Consider the following 22,551-nt stretch of genomic DNA (forward strand, 5'->3'; position numbering starts at 1 on the left):
TGTTGCCTCTGGTTCGTTTGCCGATCACCTTAAATCTGTGCCCTCTGGTTATCTGCCCTTCAGCCATTGGAGAAAGTTTCTCTTTATTTACTCTATCTAAACCCTTCATGATTTTAATCACAGATCTTTTAAAGGTGCTTTCCCGCTGCCTGTTTCCTGCTGTTCTGACTGGGAAGAGTGACCTCCCATGGAGTCTCCCTGGAGTTCCCATTGCAGGTGACTGGTGGAAGTGTCTCCCTATGTTTACTGAAACCAGCCCCCTTAAGCTGATGATGCACCGACATTTCTTTTAAGTGAACGAAAATGCTGAGCTGCAGTTGAGCCCAGCCATCGGCCGCCTCTTTAAAATGTTACCGATTCAGTTCAGGAACGTGTTGCATCGATTACCTGCAACTCGTGTATAAGTAAAGGGCCTCTAATGTATGGTGCTTTGGTATGGGTCCCTTCAGTTCCCTCAGGTCCAGTACTGACAACTGCCTATGTCCCATTCTGGTACAGAGCATCGATTGTAATATCGCAACTGTTTGAGTGGCTTATCATTTGGCTGTGACCTTGCAATCACTGCACCATCTGAAATACAAACTAAACAAGTTCCAAAAGGCTGCTTTTGTACCTGGATCAAACAGATCTAAGGTGAGTGATAGGGAGAGTCCCAGTCTGCCCTGTCTAATGATAGGGAGAGTCCCAGGCTACGCTGTCTAATGGATAGGGTGAGTATGATTTCCCTGTCTAATGAATAGGGTGAGCACCAGGCTACTCTGTCTAATGGATAGAGTCCCAGACTACACTGTCTAATGGATAGGGTGAGTACTGCTGGGCTTATCTTCCCTTGGCTTTTTTTGTATGTTTATAAAATTGTCAGGCCTGTGAATACACGCTAGTGAATTGGAGACGGTTATGAATGAGCCTTGGGTTCAAGGACATTTTGCTGTACTCCTAACTTAAATTGTATAATACTCTGGTGAGGCCACAGCTGGAGTACTGCATGCAGTTCTGGTTGCCGTATTATAGGAAGGACGTGATTGCACTAGAGAGGGTACAGAGGAGATTTACTAGGATGCTGCCTGGACTGGAGAATCTTAGCTATGAGGACAGATTGGATCAGCTCGGTTTGTTCTCAGTGGAACAGAGGAGGTTGAGAGGAAAGCTCATTAAGGCGTACAAAATTTTGAGGGGCTTGGATATAGTGGATAGTAAGGGTCTATTTTCCCTTGGTAGAGGGGTCAATTACGAGGGGCATAGTTTTAAGGCGGTTGGTGGAAGGTTTAGAGGAGATTTGAGGGGGGGCTTCTTTACGCAGAGGGTTATGGGGATCTGGAACTCGCTGCCTGGAAGAGTGGTGGATGCAGAAACCCTCACCACATTTAAGAGCTGGTTAGATGGGTGCTTAAAGTGCCTTAACTTGCAGTTACGGATTTAGAGCTGGTAAGTGGGATTAGACTGGATAACCTCTTGTTGGCTGGTGCAGATACGATGGTAAGTACTGCAGGGAATCAAATCCAAGGTGATCTCCTGGACTAGTTTCGATCGCCTGGATGGGTTGGAGAGGAATTTTCCCAGATTTTTTCCCCCCCACCAATTGGCCTGGGTTTTTATCTGGTTTTTGCCTCTCCCAGGAGATCGCATGGCTCCGGTTGGGGTGGAGTTTAGAATATTTTGGTCTTGTGTGGGGCGGACTGGTTGGGCTGGATACTCTTTACCCTTCCGCCATTGTTCATAGGTTTATATGTAACCTTCAGGGCTGCTGACCGAAGGCCGTACGGCTCTTTGTCGGCCGGCGCGGACACGATGGGCCGAAATGGCGGCCTTTTTCTGCGCTGTAAATTTCTATGTTTTCTAGCTTTGCAAGTGTGAGGCAAGCACATTAACTGCCGTGCTGACCTTGTTTTACACTCAGTTTGACAAAATGACCCATTTTTCTATTTGTCCTGTATCTTTCTTTGTGCTTTGTCTTTATTCGCAGATATCTGCCAACAAATGGGACCAATTATTGACGAAAAGCTTGAAGAGATAGACAGGTAGGAAACCAGACAAGTAGTTCATTTTCCTGATTTGTTTTCTGTTGTATTTGTGTATTTTGAAGCTGTTCTAGCTCTGAATTCTAACTCCTTCCCTTCTCTCTGTTGCCCCAATGGCCTCTATACCTGGCAGAGACTTGCCAGAAACATGAAGAGATGGAGGTTCAAGCTGCGTCCTATCTCGGTTGCACGTCACTGCTCCATCTCTCTGTATCTGTGCACTGCCCAAATGCAAATTAACAATTGTTACCAATGCATGGCATCAGGTTATTGCATGCTTTGAAAAATTATAATATAACTAAGTAACAGACAAAAACGTTGTTTTTCCGTAAGGGGTTTTGGTCTCCCATTCTGTGCTGCCGTTTCCACAGACATCGCCCTCTTCAGGGCAGGATGAGCCACTCCACAGTGACTGCTCATGGCCAGCTGGAGCAAAATTGCCTCTGCATTGGGGTTCTCCGTATCAAGCTCTTAGTCAGAGGGAATGGATGCAGGATAAAGCGACTCCATATAACTCGTATTGCATTTTTTTTCTCCCCTGCGATCACTGATCGTGTCAGCAGTGGTTCAGTGGGCAGCACTCTCGCCTCAGAGTCAGAAGATTGTGGGTTCAAGTCCCACTCCAGGGACTTGAGCACAGAAAATCTAGGCTGACACTCCAGTGCAGTGCTGAGCGAGTGCCGCACTGTCGGAGATGCTGTCTTTCAGATGAAACGTTAAACCTAGAGCCCCGCCTGCTCTCTCAGGTGGATGTCAAAGATCCCGTGGTACTATTTGAAAGAAGAGCAGGGGATAAATCCCCAGGGTCCTGGGCCAATATTTATCCCTCAATCGACATCACTTAAAAAAACAGATAATCTGGTCATTATCACCTTGTTGCTTGTGGGAGCTTTCTGTGCGCAAATCGGCTGTTGCATTTCCTACATTTCAACCCTGTCTACGCTTCAAAAAGCACTTCATTTGGCTGGAAAGTACTTTGGGCCGTCAGGTGGTTGTGAAAGGCGCTATATAAATGCAAGTCTTTCTCCCCTGAGAGTACTGTTGCCCCGTGAGATGCACTCCCACTTGTTGGTCCTCCTCTAGTACCTCATTCAGTCGCAATTCTGAGAGCCCCGACAACAAGTGCCAGAGTGTTTTGTGGTGGGGTGTAGCCCAGCCGAGGCTGACCCAGTCTTCATGTCACACCGGTGACTAGACCGAGATCAGTCGCAGGAACTTTGGCTTTTCGTCTCCTGAGCCCAAGGGCAGCGGTTATACCTGTACTGCTGACCCACTGAGGATCGGTTAGCTGGAACTGAACTTGAATCTGGGACCTTCAGCCACAACTTGTATTTATGCTGAGCCTTTAATGTAATAAAATGTCCCAAGGTGCTTCATAGCAGCGTTATCAAACAGAATTTGACACCGAGGAACATGAGGGGATAATAGAGCAGGTGACCAAAAGCTTGGCCAAAGAGGTTTTAAGTAGCGTCTTAAAGGAGGGGCCTAGGCAGCTGAAGACACAGTCACCAATGGTGAAGCGATTAAAAGGAAGGCAGAATATTATCTGAATGGTGACAGATTAGGAAAAGGGGAGGTGCAACGAGACCTGGGTGTCATGGTACATCAGTTATTGAAAGTTGGAATGCAGGTACAGCAGGCAGTGAAGGCAAATGGCGTGTCGGCCTTCATAGCGAGAGGATTTGAACATAGGAGCAGGGAGGTCTTACTGCAGTTGTACAGGGCCTTGGTGAGGCCTCACCTTGAATATTGTGTACAGTTTTGGTCTCTTAATCTGAGGAAGGACATAGAAACATAGAAAATAGGTGCAGGAGCAGGCCATTTGGCCCTTCTAGCCTGCACCGCCATTCAATGAGTTCATGGCTGAACATGAAACTCCAGTACCCCCTTCCTGCTTTCTCGCCATAACCCTTGATCCCCTGAGTAGTAAGGACTTCATCTAACTCCCTTTTGAATATATTTAATGAATTGGCCTCAACTACTTTCTGTGGTAGAGAATTCCACAGGTTCACCACTCTCTGGGTGAAGATGTTTCTCCTCATCTCGGTCCTAAATGGCTTACCCCTTATCCTCAGACTGTGACCCCTGGTTCTGGACTTCCCCAACATTGGGAACATTCTTCCTGCATCTAACCTGTCTAAACCCGTCAGAATTTTAAACGTTTCCATGAGATCCCCTCTCATTCTTCTGAACTCCAGTGAATACAAGCCCAGTTGATCCAGTCTTTCTTGATAGGTCAGTCCCGCCATCCCGGGAATCAGTCTGGTGAATCTTCGCTGCACTCCCTCAATAGCAAGAATGTCCTTCCTCAAGTTAGGAGACCAAAACTGTACACAATACTCCAGGTGTGGCCTCACCAAGGCCCTGTACAACTGTAGCAACACCTCCCTGCCCCTGTATTCAAATCCCCTCGCTATGAAGGCCAACATGCCATTTGCTTTCTTAACCGCCTGCTGTACCTGCATGCTAACCTTCAATGACTGATGTACCATGACACCCAGGTCTCGTTGCACCTTCCCTTTTCCTAATCTGTCACCATTCAGATAATGGTCTGTCTCTCTGTTTTTACCACCAAAGTGGATAACCTCACATTTATCCACATTATACTTCATCTGCCATGCATTTGCCCACTCACCTAACCTATCCAAGTCACTCTGCAGCCTAATAGCATCCTCCTCGCAGCTCACACTGCCACCCAACTTAGTGTCATCCGCAAATTTGGAGATACTGCATTTAATCCCCTCGTCTAAATCATTAATGTACAATGTAAACAGCTGGGGCCCCAGCACAGAACCTTGCGGCACCCCACTAGTCACTGCCTGCCATTCTGAAAAGTACCTGTTTACTCCTACTCTTTGCTTCCTGTCTGACAACCAGTTCTCAATCCACGTCAGCACACTACCCCCAATCCCATGTGCTTTAACTTTGCACATTAATCTCTTGTGTAGGACCTTGTCGAAAGCCTTCTGAAAGTCCAAATATACCACATCAACTGGTTCTCCTTTGTCCACTTTACTGGAAACATCCTCAAAAAATTCCAGAAGATTTGTCAAGCATGATTTCCCTTTCACAAATCCATGCTGACTTGGACCTATCATGTCACCATTTTCCAGATGCACTGCTATGACATCCTTAATAATTGATTCCATCATTTTACCCACTACTGAGGTCAGGCTGACCGGTCTATAATTCCCTGTTTTATCTCTCCCTCCTTTTTTAAAAAGTGGGGTTACATTGGCTACCCTCCACTCGATAGGAACTGATCCAGAGTCAATGGAATGTTGGAAAATGACTGTCAATGCATCCGCTATTTCCAAGGCCACCTCCTTAAGTACTCTGAGATGCAGTCCATCAGGCCCTGGGGATTTATCGGCCTTCAATTCCATCAATTTCCCCAACACAATTTCCCGACTAATAAAGATTTCCCTCAGTTCCCCCTCCTTAATTGACCCTCTGACCCCTTTTATATCCGGGAGGTTGTTTGTATCCTCCTTAGTGAATACCGAACCAAAGTACTTGTTCAATTGGTCTGCCATTTCTTTGTTCCCCGTTATGACTTCCCCTGATTCTGACTGCAGGGGACCTACGTTTGTCTTTACTAACCTTTTTCTCTTTACATACCTATCGAAACTTTTGCAATCCGCCTTAATGTTCCCTGCAAGCTTCTTCTCGTACTCCATTTTCCCTGCCCTAATCAAACCCTTTGTCCTCCTCTGCTGAGTTCTAAATTTCTCCTAGTCCCCAGGTTCGCTGCTATTTCTGGCCAATTTGTATGCCACTTCCTTGGCTTTAATACTATCCCTGATTTCCCTAGATAGCCACGGTTGAGCCACCTTCCCTTTTTTATTTTTACGCCAGACAGGACATACTTGCTATTGAGGGAGTGCAGCAAAAGTTCACCAGACTGATTCCCGGGATGGCAGGACTGACATATGAAGAAAGACTGGATCGACTAGGCTTACATTCACTGGAATTTAGAAGAATGGGAGGGGATCTCATAGAAACATATAAAGTTCTGACTGGATTGGACAGGTTAGATGCAGGAAGAATGTTCCCAATGTTGGGGAAAGTCCAGAACCAGGGGCCACAGTCTAAGGATAAGGGGTGAGCCATTTAGGACCGAGATGAGGAGAAACTTCTTCACTCAGAGAGTTGTGAACCTGTGGAATTCTCTACCACAGAAAGTTGTTGAGGCCAGTTCGTGAGATATATTCAAAAGGGAGTTAGATGTGGCCCTTACGGCTCAGGGGGTATGGAGAGAAAGCAGGAATGGGGTACTGAAGTTGCATGATCAGCCATGATCATATTGAATGGTGGTGCAGGCTCAAAGGGCCGAATGGCCTACTCCTGCACCTATTTTCTATGTTTCTAAAATCGGGGATGCGCGAGGGGCTCGAACCAGGTGGAGTGCAGATATTCTTGTGGGGGGGGGGGGGGCGGATTGTAAACTGGAGAAGGTTACAGAGATAGAGAGGAACCAGGCCATGGCTGGATTTGAAAATAAGGATGAGAATTTTAAAATCGTGGACTCCACTCTGAGCAAAATACTCACCGGCTGAAGTATCAAGAGCTCAATCCTCTTTTGTTCTTGCACATCAAGTATTGGAGCATCGTGAACTTGATAGAAATGTGTCACGCTTGCCATTTTTCCTCCTGATGAATGTGTGGTGTGTTGATCCATTGCGTGTTTTGTACCTGACACTAGCGTAGTTTAGTCATTCCAGAGACCCGAGTACAAAAATCGAGGCTGACCCTCTCAGTGCAGTGCTGAGGAAGTGCCTCACTGTCGCAGGTGCCGTCTTTCGGTTGAAGAAGTTAAACCGAGGCCCCGTCTGCTCTCTCAGGTGGCACTATTTCAAAGAGCAGCAGGGGGGTTATCCCTGGTGTCCTGGCTCATACTTATCCCTCAATCGCACCGATTATCTGGTCATTATCACATTGCTGTTTGTGGGAGCTTGCTGTGCGCAAATTGGCTGTCGCGTTTCCCACAATAGAACAGTGACTACACGCCAAAATTATTTAATTGGCTGTAAAGCACTTTGAGATGTCCGGTGGCCATGAAAGGCGCTATATAAATGCAAGTCTTTTTCTTTTATTGAGAGATTCGGGAGCGGAGATGGTGGAAATGTGTAGAATTGAATGAGGCTAGTTTGAGAGTTTTTTTGAGCCATATATTTGCATTGTTTTAACTCTATAGGGTAGAAATTCTAATCGCTAAACTTCACCTTGTGCTTTCTCAAAATTGGTTTGAAAACGGTGTACGGTGGATGAGCACATTGGGTTCATGGGTTCAACCCTGATTTTTGTATCCCGTCCAGAAACACCTGTATAGTTGTTTGACAAAGGGTACTAAAAACATATTTTCAAATGCGATTGAGTTAAATCTACGCATCTATAAATGGCACGCATGACTTGGGAAATAAGTGTGCATAGTGACTGCTCTCTGGAATGACCTTCCCCATCATTCTCTTATTCAGGAAGCACTCGGAGTTGTCGGAGTTGAACGTGAAGGTGTTGGAAGCCCTGGAGCTTTACAACAAATTGATGAACGACGTGCCTATGTACTCTTCCATGTACTCCAAACCTCCGACCCAGTCCCAGCCTCAGGCTTTCTATGCACAACAGCCGGCCTCTGTCCCCGTACAGGTTAGTTCCGCAACGTGGCGATAAAACTCGGCGGCCCTTATTCACTGGAGAGAGCAAGTGGGGGAAATGTGGCGTTGGTGCAATAGGGACTTCTTTGCTGAGATTGGGGGCAAGGCACACAGTTGGGGAAAGATTTGGGGGAGGCGTCACTCTGCAACCACCTCGGGTTGGGCTCGACCAATTCGGACATTGGGTACAAAAAATGACCCATTCTCCAGCGCTGCCATTCTTCTCTTTAGTTAAGCACAAAATTGGGCGCACAAGTTGAAATTTATTACCGTGTAAAAATGTTATGTGCCGTGTATGTTGACAGCGGTCGACTTATCTCGTGGTCAGTGGGTGGTACCTTGAGGCAGTGGTCCGTCTGTTGCTTTCGAGGGCCAGGAGCTGTCTGAAGACGGTAACTTGAGGAGCACTGTGCAGAGTCCCTGCGCCCTCCTTCTCTCCCGCCACATCCCTAAGGTATGTTGACCTTCATAGCGAGAGGATTTAAGTATAGGAGCAGAGAGGCCTTACTGCAGTTGTACAGGGCCTTGGTGAGGCCACACCTTGAATATTGTGTCAGTTTTGGTCTCCTAATCTGAGGAAGGACATTCTTGCTATTGAGGGAGTGCAGCGAAGGTTCACCAGACTGATTCCCGGGATGGTGGGACTGTCATATGAAGAAAGACTGCATCGACTAGGCTTATATTCACTGGAATTTAGAAGAATGAGAGGGGATCCCATAGAAACATATAAAATTCTGACGGGATTGGACAGGTTAGATGCAGGAAGAATGTTCCCGATGTTGGGGAAGTCCAGAACCAGGGGTCACAGTCTAAGGATAAGGGGTAAGCCATTTAGGACCGAGATGAGGAGAAATGTCTTCACTCAGAGAATTGTGAACCTGTGGAATTCTCTACCACAGAAAGTTGTTGAGGCCAGTTCGTTGGATATAGTCAAAAGGGAGTTAGATGTGGCCCTTACGGCTAAAGGGATCAAGGGGTATGGAGAGAAAGCAGGAATGGGGTACTAAAGTTGCAAAAATGATCAGCTATGATCATATTGAATGGTGGTGCAGGCTCGAAGAGCCAAATGGCCTGCTCCTGCACCTATTTTCTATGTTTCTATCCATGGTGCCTATTTCATCCACCTGGGAAAAGTGAAGTGCTGCACTAGCTCCATCTGGTTCAAAACCCAGTCCAGCTCTCAACTCACTGGAAGCTTGCCATTAGTGACCAGGATTTATCAGATCCGATGATTTAACTATTGTTAAACCGGTCTTCGTATTTACAGTGTCATCATATGTTGTCCCTCGTTTTGAGGATGATTTGCTTCCATGCCAAATAGGGATGAGTTCACTGGTGTTTCAATGAAGGACCTAATATTCCAGGTCCTGAACGACATGCTGAAGGGTGGAAGATGCCTGTACGTGGAATTTTAACGTGTGGTGGCCGTTGCACACTAGCCCCCACACGGATGTGCAAGAGTAATTAAAAGTCTTACTACAATTGTACAGGGCTTTGGTGAGATCTCAGCTGGAGTACTGTGCACAGTTTCGGTCTCCTTATCTGAGAAAGGATATGCATGTCTTAGAGGCGGTACAACAAAGATTCACTAGTGATTCCTAGGATGAGAGGGTTGCCCTATGAGAAGAGATTGAGTAGATTGGGCCTATACTCTTGCATCTCTGAGCATAGAATAGCCGCCTTCATCTTATCGATCTTGTGAAATGTAGGTTAAACCATAACACATACATAATGGAATTTAGAAGATTTACAGTATATTCTAACCGTGTCAGCTTTGAGAAATTGTTTCATAGAAACATAGAAAATAGGTGCAGCAGTAGGCCATTCGGCCCTTCGAGCCTGCACCACCATTCAATAAGATCATGACTGATCATTCACCTCAGTACCCCTTTCCTGCTTTCTCTCCATATCTCGATCCCTTTAGCCGTAAGGGCCATATCTAACTCCCTCTTGAATATATCCAATGAACTGGCATCAACAACACTCTGCGGTGGGGAATTCCACAGGTTCACCACTCTCTGAGTGAAGAAGTTTATCCTCATCTCGGTCCTAAATGGCTTACCCCTTATCCTTGGACTGTGTCCCCTGGTTCTGGACTTCCCCAACATCGGGAACATTCTTCCTGCATCTAACCTGTCCAATCCCATCAGAATTTTATATGTTTCTATGAGATCCCCCCTCATCCTTCTAAACTCCAATGAATACAGGCCCAGTTGATCCAGTCTCTCCTCATCTGTCAGTCCTGCCATCCCGGGAATCAGTCTGGTGAACCTTCGCTGCACTCCCTCAATAGCAAGAACATCCTTCCTCAGATTAGGAGACCAAAACTGAACACAATATTCCAGGTGAGGCCTCAACAAGGCCCTGTACAACTGCAGTAAGACCTCCCTGCTCCTATACTCGAATCACCTAGCTAGTAAAGCCAACATACCATGTGCCGCCTTCACTGCCTGCTGTACCTGCATGCCAACTTTCAATGACTGCTGTACCATGACACCCAGGTCTCGTTGCACCTGCCCTTTTCCTAATCTGCCGCCATTCAGGTATTCTGTCTTTGCGTTTTTGCCCCCAAAGTGGATCACCTCAGATTTATCCACATTATACTGCATCTGCCACACGTTTGCCCACTCACCTAACCTGTCCAAGTCACCCTGCAGCCTCTTAGCATCCTCCTCACAGCTCACACCGCCATCCAGCTTAGTGTCATCTTCAAACTTGGAGATATTACACTCAATTCCTTCATCCAAATCATTGATGTATATTGTAAATAGCTGGGGTCCCAGCACTGATCCCTGCGGCACCCCACTAGTCACTGTCTGCCATTCTGAAAAAGACATGTTTATCTCGACTCTGCTTCCTGTCTGCCAACCAGTTCTCTATCCACGTCAGTACATTACCCCCAATACCATGTGCTTTAATTTTGCACACCAATCTCTTGTGTGGGACCTTGTCAAAAGCCTTTTGAAAGTCCAAATACACCACATCTACTGGTTCTCCCTTGTCCACTCTACCAGTTACATCCTCAAAAAATTCCAGAAGATTTGTCGAGCATGATTTCCCTTTCATAAATCCATGCTGACTTGGACCAATCCTGTCACTGCTTTCCAAATGTGCTGCTATTTCATCTTTAATAATTGAGTCCAACATTTTCCCCACTACTGATGTCAGGCTAACTAGTCTTTAATTACCCGTTTTCTCTCTCCCTCCTTTCTTACAAAGTTGTGTTACATTAGCTACCTTCCAGTCCATGGGAACCGATCCAGAGTCGATAGACTGTTGGAAAATGATCACCAATGCATCCACTATTTCTAGGGCCACTTCTTTAAGTACTCTGGGATGCAGACTTCGGTTTTGAGAAGTCGTGGTCAACCATATTGGAGCTCCAATTGGCCACAATTTTCAAAGCCACAAAACGCAAGTTGTGGCTGTGGCCAATTGTGCGACCCCTTGCGACTGATTGGGGGTCGGGGGTTTGTGGCGCATAACTCTCTGAACAGTTTGCGTGTTCAGTTGTGATCTGCACCTTCGAATCCCTGGCTGCCTGTATCGCTTGACCGCGATTGGGTCACGAGTCCGCGCAGGGCTCCCACCTTATGACTCTTCAGCGGGGGTTACAAGATGGGGAGTGCTTGTGGATCTGTGATGTGAAGCGTTCCATTTTAGATTAGGGTGGGGCAGCAAGGAGATTGGAGAGAAGAAAAATGGCACCTCCTGACGTGACTGCTGAAGCCCAGGCTGCCTTGCATACTTGACTGGGTGATGTGTGCTTTGGAGCAACTTTATCAGACGAAGAAGGTGTTTTAATATCATTTTATTGGTCTAATTTTTTTTTCCCCCTTTTTAAAAAAAATTGTTCTCTGGATGTGGTGTTGCTGGCTTGAAGAACTCACTTTGACTAGAAGCAAGTCTTGATTTCGAGGGACTGCCTATAATGACGTGGGCAACGCCGTCAGCTGCAGTACAGAGCTTCGAACAGTTTTCCATCTTTGAAGTCCAGTGTGGGTGTTGCATAGTCAGAAAAATGGCATTGTTCACACTGATAGACAGGGCCAAGTGCGTTAGACATAGAATCGTACAGCACAGAAGGAGGCCACTCGGTCCATCGAGCCTGCTGCCGGCTCTTTGAAAGAGCTGCCCAATTAGCTTCCCCCCCCCCCCTCTGCTCTTTCCCAATAGTATTTGTCCAATTCCCATTTGAAATTTACTGTTTAATCTGTTTCCAATAAATCACAATAACTCACTGCGTAAATGATATTCTCCTCATCTCCTCCCCCCAACCCCCCTGGCTTTTTTACGAATGACCTTAAATCTGTGTCCTCGGATTACCGACCCTTCTGCCAAGTGGAAACCGCTTCTCCCTGCTTGCGAAACCTTTATAAATCTCTGGTTAGGCCTCAGCTGGAGTATTGTGTACAATTCTGGGCACCGCACCAGGTTTAGCATGCCTTCCTTGCTTTTGTATTCAATGCCCCCATTTAGAAAGCCAAGTATCCCATACGTTTTCTTAACCGCCTTCTCAACTTGCCCTGCCACCCTCATACAGATTTGTGAGTATGCATCACCGGGTTCCTCTGCTCTTGCACCCCTCCTCAAAGTGGTACCATTTTAGATGATGGTACATGTGTGCCTCTCCAGGCTGTTTCTCCCAAACTACATCACTTCACGCTCCTCCGTATTAAATTGCATCTGCCCATTTCATCAGTCTGTCGATGGCCACCTGAAGTCTGTTACTATCATGCTCACTATTTATTATGTTGCTAAGCTTTGTATCATCCACAAACTTTGAAATTGTACTCCCAATACTCAAGTCCAGGTCATTTATATATAACAAGATAAGCCATGATCCCAATACTGACCCCTGAAGGACCCCACTGTACACTTTTCTCTCCAGTCAGAAACACATCCTTCCACCAAAGCTCTCTGCTTCCTATCCATTAGCCATTTTTCTACATACAAAATTCTTACAGGGCTTGACATAGAAACATAGAAAATAGGTGCATGAGCAGGCCATTCGGCCATCGAGCCTGCACCGCCATTCGGTAAGATCATGGCTGATCATTCCTTCAGTACCCCTTTCCTGCTTTCTCTCCATACCCCTTGATCCCCATAGAAACATTGACAGGGTAGATGCAGGGAGGATGTTTCCTCTGACTGGGGAGTCTAGAATCAGGGGTCACAGTCTCAGAATAAGGGGTTGGCCATTTAGGACTGAGATGAGGAGAAACTTATTCACTCAGGGTGGTGAATCTTTGGAATTCTCTACCCCAGAGGACTGTAGAGATCAATAGATCTTTGGATATTAAAGGATTCAAGGGATATGGGGATAGTGCAGCAAAGTAGAATTAAGGTAGAAGATCAGCCATGATATTGAATGGCGGAGTAAGCTCGAGGGGCCGAATGGTCTACTACTGCTGCTAATGTTCTTGTGTGCCCAAGTTACCGCCATCCCTTTAACACCATGTGCTTCTATATTCCCAATAAGTCTGTCCTGAGGTGGTACTTTCTTCTGCAAAAATTCCTAAGGTGCTGCCTTTGTGTTCTCCCCAGGTGTATCCAGGGCAGTCCCAGAGTGGGACTTACATGCCAGCGGGCATCTCCCAGGTGGCTGCAAGCCAGGGCTACAGCTTAGGACCCGATCAGATTGGAGCACTGAGGTCTCTGCCACCGACCGCTGCAAGCCAGAGCAGTCAGACGCCCTACCTGAGGTACAGTGGTCTCTGAGGATAGACGTAACGTGTGTGCAGTTCATGTGAGCTGTTTCTTTCACCTTCCCCGAAGGCGCTCACTTACTCTCGGGCTATGGTCACACAATGCCGGCAGATTTACCGCAGTGGTCTGACAGGCGAGCCCCATTCTGTGCTCGCGTGACATCCATAGAACATAAGTAATAGGAGCAGGAGTAGGCCATACGGCCCCTCGAGCCTGCTCCGCCATTTAATACGATCATGGCTGATCCGATCATGGACTCGGGTCCACTTCCCTGCCTGAAACGGTCTATTTCTGTCTTAAATTTATTCAATGTCCCAGCTTCCACAGCTCTCTGAAGCAGCGAATTCCACAGATTTACAACCCTCAGAGAGAAGAAATTTCTCCTCATCTCAGTTTTAAATGTGCGGCCCCTTATTCTAAGATCATGCCCCCTAGTTTTAGTCTCCCCCATCAGCAGAAACATCCTCTCTGCATTCACCTTGTCAAGCCCCCTCGTAATCTTATACGTTTCTATAAGATCACCTCTCATTCTTCTGAATTCCAATGAGTAGAGGCCCAACATACTCAATCTATCCTCATAGGTCAACCCCCTCATCCCCAGAATCAACCTAGTGAACCTTCTCTGAACTGCCTCCAAAGCAAGTATATACAAAGCAAGTACACGCTGGGGCTATGGTCACACAATGCCAGCGGATTTACCGTGCCTGACCACAGTAGTTTGACGGGCAAGCCCCATTCTGTGCTCGCGTGACATCCATCCAGTAGATGGCGATCCTAATTGAGACTCCCAGCTGATCGTCCCTTTCTGTGGCTCCGTGGGGAGCACCCTCTCGCCTCTGAGTCAGAAGCTTGTGGGCTCGAGTCCCGCTCCAGAGACCTGAGCGCATAATCCAATCTGACAACTCCCAGTGCAGTGCTGAGGGGAGTGCTGCACTGTCTGAGGTGCCATTTTCCGGGCGAGGCGCTGAACCCAGCCCCCCCCCCCCCCCCCCCCCGAAGCCTGCTTCGGAGGGAGGGCCTGGGTTCAACGCCTCGCCTGGAAGATAGCACTCCGTCCGCTGTAGTTGAGTCTCTGATCCCTCCACGCGGTGAGGTCCTGGTCTCGGCACCGCGGTCGTGTGGAGGCCGGGTGCTGTCCCGACCTTTCACCTTGGGGAGAAAGCAAGATGAGAAGCTGACCGTGGGTGGGGGGGTCTCACTTCTGAGGAGCTGGCTGCAAAGTGACAGGGGCATGGAAGCACATTGTCTTCTGGTACTCCGAGGAGACGCAACGAATACCTTATTTTGAAATGGGGAGGAGCAAAGAAAATTGAACATATACTGACTACTCTCTCGCCACTCTCTTGTAACTCTGTCCTATTCTGATCTAGATAACGATCCCTTCCCCCCCCCCCCCCCCCCCCATCTCCTCCCCAGTAGCATGTTCCCATTTACAACTGAGATTCTTATTGAACTGTATCTGTCCAATTCATCAAATGTGTGATGGTGAAAATGTCTGGGGGAAGCGAAGTACAGAATACAATAAGCTATTTGTCCCAACAGTCTGGGTATAATTTGCATTAAGAACTCTCGCAAGAGTTCAGGAAGACAGGTTAGTGGCCTGGGCACACAGGTGGCAGATGCAATTTAATGTGTGAGTTAATACATGTTGAGGGCGGGTGGGAAACGAGGAATGAGGGGTTTTGATGGAGTAAATAACTGTTTCCACTGGCAGGCGGGTCAGTAACCAGAGGACACTGATTTAGACTAATTGGCAAATGACCCAGAGGAGAGAGGAGACTTTATTTTGAATACAGCGAGTTATGGTGATCTGGAACGCACTGCCTGAAAGGGTGGCGGAAGCAGATTCAATAGCGACAGTCAAAAGGCAATTGTGAAAAGTAACTGAAAAGGAAAAATATGGGGAAAGTGTGAGGGTGTGGGATTAATTGAATCACTCAAAGAGCTGGCATGGGCCGAATGGCCTCCTCTGTGCTGCACGATTGTATGAACGGGGGAGTGTACAGTCAATAGAAAGATGTGGATGAACAGAGGGAGACCTGTTATTTCAACCGCAGTGCCCTCATGCCGGTTTAGGAATGTAAATGGAATCAGACTGGGAACGGGACCCAGCAGAACTGTGCTAATCCGTGCCACACCCTCCAACCCTGTGGGTACTTGCATCCATTGATGGGAGTTGCTTTCTCAAGAGGAGGAGAGATTGAGTAGACTAGGCAAGTATTCTATAGAGTTTAGAAGAATGAGAGGTGATCTCATTGAAATATACAAAATTTTACAGGGCTTGTCAGGGTAGATGCAGGGAGGATGTTTCCTCTGGCTAGGGAGTCTAGAACCAGGGGTCACAGTCTCAGAATAAGGGGTCATTTAGGACTGAGATGAGGAGAAATTTACTCACTCAGAGGGTGGTGAATCTTTGGAATTCTCTACCCCAGAGGGCTGTGAAGGCTCAGTCTTTGAGTATAATTCAAGGCTGAGATCGATAGATTTTTGGATATTAAGGGAATTGAGGGATGGGAAACGGGCAGGGAAGTGGAGTTGAGGTAGAAGATCAGCCATGATCTTATTGAATGGCGGAGCAGGCTTGAGGGGGCGAATGGCCTACTCCTGCTCCTAATTCTTATGTTCCTGCATTAAGCCGGTCTTCAGTGTAGCTAACTAATTTGCCACTAATTCCATGATGGCCTCACTCTTTAATGGCCTCGAATGCCTTCTGAAGGTGCAAGTCAATCTATTTTTCCGGCACAGTGCAGTGAGTGGTGGATAGTTACATAATGCAAATGATGTGCGTAAAATCAGTCCCAGTCACTGACAGCAGTGCGGTCTCCGTGCGTGATAAGACAACAACAACTTGCATTTATATAGCGCCTTTAACATAGTAAAACGTCCCCAGGCGCTTCACAGGCGTGATCTAAAACAAAACAAATAAATTTGACACCGAGCCACAAAAAAATAAATTACAGCAGGTGCTTGGTCAAAGAAGTAGGTTTTAAGGAGCATCTTAAAGGAGGAAAGAGAGGTAGAGAGGCGGAGAGGTTTCGGGAGGGAGTTCCAGAGCTTGGGGCCCAGGCAACAGAAGGCATGGTCACCAATGGTTGAGCGATTATAACCAGGGATGCTCGAGGGCAGAATTAGAGGAGCGCAGACATCTCTGGGTGTGGTTGTAGAGCTTGGATGAGATTACAGAAATGGGGAGGGACGAGGCCATGGAGTGATTTGAAAACAAGGATGATAATTTTGAAATCGACGGTGTGGTCAGCGGGACAGTTAGCCAATCATCTCCATTCTGGCCGGGACTTGTGGTGTCCGCCTTTTGGAAAAGAGGAGTCTGATGCAAATCTTCTTGAAATAATGAATTGGGGAAGCAAACCTTGATATTGTTTTTTTGCTGTTTTAATCTGTTAACAGCTCTGGACCGCCAGCAACGTACATGAACCAAGCCACAAGCCTCCAGGCACCGACTGGACCAGCCGCTCCCTACACGGCGCAAGTCGGACTGAGTAACGACATGTCGGCCTATCAAAACACTACCATCAGTGGGCCTCCGGCCACAGCCTACCCCATGGTCTCCCAAGCCCAGCACATCCCCCAGCAACACGCTAGCTACTTTCAACAGCCTCTGCTTTAAGAGCAGCGACAGCACGAGTCTCTCCAAGCGGGATGTGCTGGTTTCCGTGTTATTGTGCTCGATGCTGCCGTGCCAAGATTTCACCTGACGCGCCTGGGAGCACTGCGCCAATGAGTATGGTCTACATTCGAGATATTTCCCCCCCCCCCCCCCCCCTCTGTTCAATGGGCATCTACTGTGGACAGTGGTCTTTCTCTGTCACTCTCTCCCTGCCTTTCAGCCTCTCGCTTCAATGAAAAGTGGCACTAATTTCTTGCATTCTCATAATCTCTCCGCTCTAGTGTGTTGTTTAATACGTTTGCCGTTTTTGTCTCGCTTCCCCCCCCCCCACCGCCCCAATCCCGCTACACTCACGATTTGGCAGCTCTAGCAAGCTGTTAATCACGGAAACAGCACCTCCGCTGTAACCGTCCCTGAAAAGGAGCGTTTTCCCATCCCGGGCCCCCCCCACCCCTCTCCGTCGCAGTGTTAGAAGTGCGGACGGTCACAGTGTCACGGTCTGCTCTGGCGCAGCTGTGATGTGGTCGAAGGTTCAAATCACGCAATGTGCTCAGCCAGCTGAACTCTGGCGGAACAGCAGTGGACAGAGAGGCTCCTGTTGGCCGCAAGTGTTTCCGGGGCTGGGGAAGGGAGAATCGTCTGGGATTCAAGTTGAAAGAAAATTCACAACCCCTTGCAGGGTTACCCGAAGGCGCCAGAGTGGAGAATAAGCAGGGATTCGTTTCTTTTGAACACATTCAGTGTGCGCGCTAGACAGGAACGAGAAATGCTGTGGCCTTTGTAACCTTGCCTGGGTGTCGTGTGTGTGTGTGTGTGTGTGTGTGTGTGAACGTGGCACTGATTTGCTCAGTATCTGCACAGTGATGAGTACCAGTGCCCTGCCCTGCTGCAGCGTGCGGGGAGGGCATGGGTTTTGTGCCTGTTGTTGTGGGTTTTATTAGCCTGGCCTTCGCCTATTCCCAATCTTGACTGCTGTTGTAGGAGGTGCTGGAACGGGGGCCTGGAATTCACCCATAGTGTGCGGTGTTTTACTTGCACTGGCTCGCCGGCCGGCAACCTGATGAGAGAGTTGGCAGAGACCGAGCACCAATACATTGATGATGACAGTGGCAAAGGTTACCTCAAAGCAACTTTTATGTTCAGAAAACATCATCTAAACACCCCAAGGCTTCGATGTAACAGCCTGACTGGTTCAAAAAAATGATTAAAGCAGATGAGAGCAAATTACGGGCTGGTTTCACAGTGCTGAGCCTATTACGGGCTGGTTTCATGGTGCTGAGCCTATTATGGGATAGTTACACGGTGCAGGGGAGCATATGGGCTGGATTCACGGCAGAGTGAACATATGGAATGGCTTCACGATTGTGAGCATATTATGGGCTGGATCACAGTGGAGAGCATATTAGGGGCTGGATTCACGATGCCGGGAGCATATTATGGGCTGGATTCAGAGTGGAAAGAGCATATGGACTGGATTCACGATAGTGAGCATATTATGGGCTGGATCACAGTGGAGAGCATATCATGGGCTGGGTTCACGATACAGTGAGCATATTATGGGCTGGGTTCACAATACAGTGAGCATATTATGGGCTGGATTCACAGTGTGGGACGCTCCGGATCTATGTGGCTCAGTTACATTGCCTTTAACCAACTGAACCATCCGGGCAGCTCCCCTTTAACGGGTTCCAAATAGTTTTCCTGTAGGCGTGCACATGCTGACTTCACCCCGCGCTGCACACGCAGTGTTGATTTAATTATGTCTGCCTTGGTGCTGGTTTGCACCATTTCACTTGTTGCACTCACTTTTTGTTCCTGTTCCAGTTTTGTGGCAGGACGAGCCGGTGGTGATCCGACAAGTTGCAGTTCTCGAGACCACAAAATAAACAATGCACCTCCCCCTGCCTTCAAACCCCATCCCCCAAACACATGCCCAACACGCCTTACGCAAATGGTGAGTTACGGGATCCTGCTCCCTCGAGACGAAAGCTTCAAGACCAGCAAAACCCACAGCCCCATTATCCACCATTTTACACGCTCGCATCCCACCAGATGTTTACTGAAACGGTCCCATTCTCTTTTCTACCCCACCCCATGCCTTGCAGATGTTAGGATCATGTCCTTTTTGGGGTTCTGCGTTCTTTCCCCAGACTTTGCATGTCACTTGTGAGCATGGACTGCAAGTTCACAGCAAAGGGTGCGGTTACTGAGCGAAGACAACCCATAACCTTGGCCTTTAGAAGGTCCACAGGGAGCCTGCAAGACTTGAGGACTGTTGCTTCTTGTCCTGAATTTCCCTCTGGCTAATATAACTCGTAACAAGACCGGTCGGGCTCTCTCGCCTTCTCTCCTCCCCCCTGCACCCAGATCAACCTGTGGTTGCATAGTGATGAGCATTCGAATTAGGACTAGCTGAGAGGCGCCTGAGACTTGGGATGTGTGATGGTTTATTAATTTTTTTTTAAATCTAAGTTAATCGTATTGTATAAGTTTTAGTGCTGAATTCTACACCAAATCAGTGTAAGACTTAACAAAAAAACAATCCTGAAGAGCAACTGTGTACTACAGAATAAATGAAGAGAGTTCCAACCTCAACTGGCGGGGGCTGCCTGTGGAGTAGATCAGGGGGCGGTTATTGTCTTTGAAACTTTTAAAAGAAAATAATTGTAATTATTGGCCATTTAGACTTTCTGCATTTGTAATGTTTTCCCTTCCCCGATGTTGCAAGTTGATGCACTGGGTGCCACAATCGGTCTTGTTCATATTGTACACTGACCCCTTGGCTCATAGACTCCCCAGCAGCCTACAAGCCTAAAACACTTGTTTGTCTGAGCAAGGCACTCGCAGATCTACTTGGAAGTATTTTAATTATAGTGGGGTTTTATACCAACCATTCTTTCTCTTTCCCCCCCCCCCCCCCCCCCCCCGTATAAACTAAAAATGGGAACATTTATTCTGGTTATGAATGTGTTTATGAAACAATTTTTGCCTTCTCGAGTCTCGTGGGAACATCACTCGGGCCACTAGATGTTCAGTAAGCCGCCCCCAGCACCATGCGTTCAAAAGGTACGTGTTCATGAAGACTCCACTCATAACATCGCGGTTCTTCTGTTTCCCCCCCACACCCGAGACTGATTGGCAGCCTGTCCAGGGGTTGCCAGCACGTCAGTATTTGGGGGTTCTTCACCTCCCCTCCCCTGGAATTGCTATATAAATCCAACTCCCTGGTGAAGGTGGAGTCTAGTTCTGTGGTGTATGAGTGCCCATGAGCATTATTGGCTGGATTACCTTCAGACCCTGACATGCAGTCTGCTCCTCCCAATTCAAAGTCACTTTATTCCAAGTTATGTTTTTTGGCACTAAATTTCCACTTTGCTGTTTTATTTACTGTAGAATTCGCAGCACAGAAAGAGGCCATTCGGCCCATCTATGCTCCACACAAGCCCCCTCCCACGCTTCACCTCGCCCTGTCCATCTATCCCTTTCTCCCTCCTGTACTCTAGCTTTCCCCTTAACTGCACCAGTGCTATTCGCCTCAGCTACCTCATTGTCCAAGGCCCCGCTAATTTATTTTGGGTGTGCGACTCATTCAAAATTTTCGCACATGCGCGGTTATATCATTGGAAAGATGGTGAGCTGGCCGCGTGAGAACGTTGCTCGTGGTAGCGAGTTCCACATTCTAACCATCCTTTGCATAAGTCTGTCTCTCCTGAATCCCGTTTGGATTTATTGCTTTTATATTTATATGCCTCAGTTTTGGTCTCTTACCCCCCCCCATCCCACCAATATTTACATAGCTTCATTCATTCAAGTTATTGGATAATTGGGACTATCGGGAGTAGACTGTAGGCTAGAAGCTACTCGCAACTTGAGGTTCGTGGCAAAAAATGGGCTTGAAGGAAGGTAACGTTGGATGGTTTTATTTTGGCGTGAATCTTTGCTCCCCATTTTATTTTAGTCTGCTTATATTCCTATAAACCAACTACTTGTACTAAAGTCAGCACAATAAAATGGAAACCAAGCGATTTCTTCTCTTCTCCCACCCCACCCCCCACAAATAAATTCTATTATATAATGTACCTTGAACAAATTGTTTATAGTTGTATTTTACTTTATTCCTTGCAAAGAAAATCGTCTCCCGGTAGTTTTGACTGTTTTTCCCACTCTCGACTTGCTTTTGTGTGTGATGCTCGATCATTGTAATTGGGAGTGTGGGATTAATCATCTTCCGAGTTTTTGCATCTGTCCGAGAACCTTGTTTTTAATTTTATTTTATTCTTTCACCGTTGAGTGCTGTAATATATATTATAGATGCAAGATGTCACCAAGAATGATGCACACTGTTCGCTTGTACTGCCATTTCCTCGGCTCTGATTGCCTTCCAATTCTTTCAAATAATAAAGGAATTAATTTTTGTTTATGTCTTGCCCTTTCTGTGTGTGTCGCATTTTCTTAATTTTATTTTTGGATAAGACATTAACAAAGACTTCGCAGGTGGATGTAAAAAGATTGCATGGCAATATTTGAAGAGCAGGGGACTTCCCTCAATATTTATTCTTCAGCCAACATCACTAAAAAGATTAGCCGCTCATTATCACATTGGCTGCCACATTTCCTACAACAGTGACGCACCAATATTAGTGTCCTCAACCAGGCCAGCATCGAAGCACTGACCACACTTGACCAGCTCCACTCGACAGGCTACGTTCTTCACATGCCTTACACGAGACTCCCAAAGCAAGCGCTCTACTCGGAACTCCTTCACGGCAAATGAGCCAAAGGTGGGCAGAGGAAACGTTTCAAGGACACCCTCAAAGCTTCATTGATAAAGTGCAACATCCCCACCGACACCTGGTAGTCCCTGGCCAAAGACCGCCCTAAGTGGAGGCAGAGCAAATCGAGTCTTGTCGCCGAGAGCATGCAGAAACCAGGCGCAGGCAGTGGAAGGAGCGTGCGGCAAACCAGTCCCACTTGTGACAGACTGTGGTTCTCGTATTGGACTGTTCAGCCACCTAAGGACTCATTAAGAGTGGAAGTACATAGAAACATAGAAAATAGGTGCAGGAGCAGGCCATTCAGCCCTTCTAGCCTGCACCGCCATTCAATGAGTTCATGGCTGAACATGAAACTTCAGTACCCCCTTCCTGCTTTCTCGCCATAACCCTTGATCCCCCGAGTAGTAAGGACTTCATCTAACTCCCTTTTGAATATATTTAGTGAATTGGCCTCAACTACTTTCTGTGGTAGAGAATTCCACAGGTTCACCACTCTCTGGGTGAAGACGTTTCTCCTCATCTCGGTCCTAAATGGCTTACCCCTTATCCTCAGACTGTGACCCCTGGTTCTGGACTTCCCCAACATTGGGAACATTCTTTCTGCATCTAACCTGTCTAAACCCGTCAGAATTTTAAACGTTTCTATGAGGTCCCCTCTCATTCTTCTGAACTCCAGTGAATACAAGCCCAATTGATCCAATCTTTCTTGATAGGTTAGTCCCGCCATCCCGGGAATCAGTCTGGTGAACCTTCGCTGCACTCCCTCAATA

General features: G+C 47.3%; 1 protein-coding gene across 3 annotated transcripts in view; it reads left to right on the forward strand.

Moving 5' to 3' along the window:
* stam2 (signal transducing adaptor molecule (SH3 domain and ITAM motif) 2) overlaps positions 1–21,421 on the forward strand; it is a 106,105-nt gene extending 84,684 nt beyond the window's left edge. For all 3 annotated transcript variants that reach the window (XM_070875266.1, XM_070875268.1, XM_070875267.1), the window contains 4 exons: positions 1,964–2,018; positions 7,496–7,664; positions 13,220–13,377; positions 16,787–21,421. In XM_070875266.1, the coding sequence (XP_070731367.1) occupies positions 1,964–2,018; positions 7,496–7,664; positions 13,220–13,377; positions 16,787–17,006 (602 nt within the window). In that variant the 3' untranslated portion in view covers positions 17,007–21,421. The remainder of the gene's footprint in view (positions 1–1,963; positions 2,019–7,495; positions 7,665–13,219; positions 13,378–16,786) is intronic.
* The last annotated feature ends 1,130 nt before the right edge of the window (positions 21,422–22,551 follow it).

Source organism: Pristiophorus japonicus, chromosome 3, assembly GCF_044704955.1.
Source record: "Pristiophorus japonicus isolate sPriJap1 chromosome 3, sPriJap1.hap1, whole genome shotgun sequence".
Classification (NCBI taxonomy): Eukaryota; Metazoa; Chordata; class Chondrichthyes; family Pristiophoridae; genus Pristiophorus; species Pristiophorus japonicus.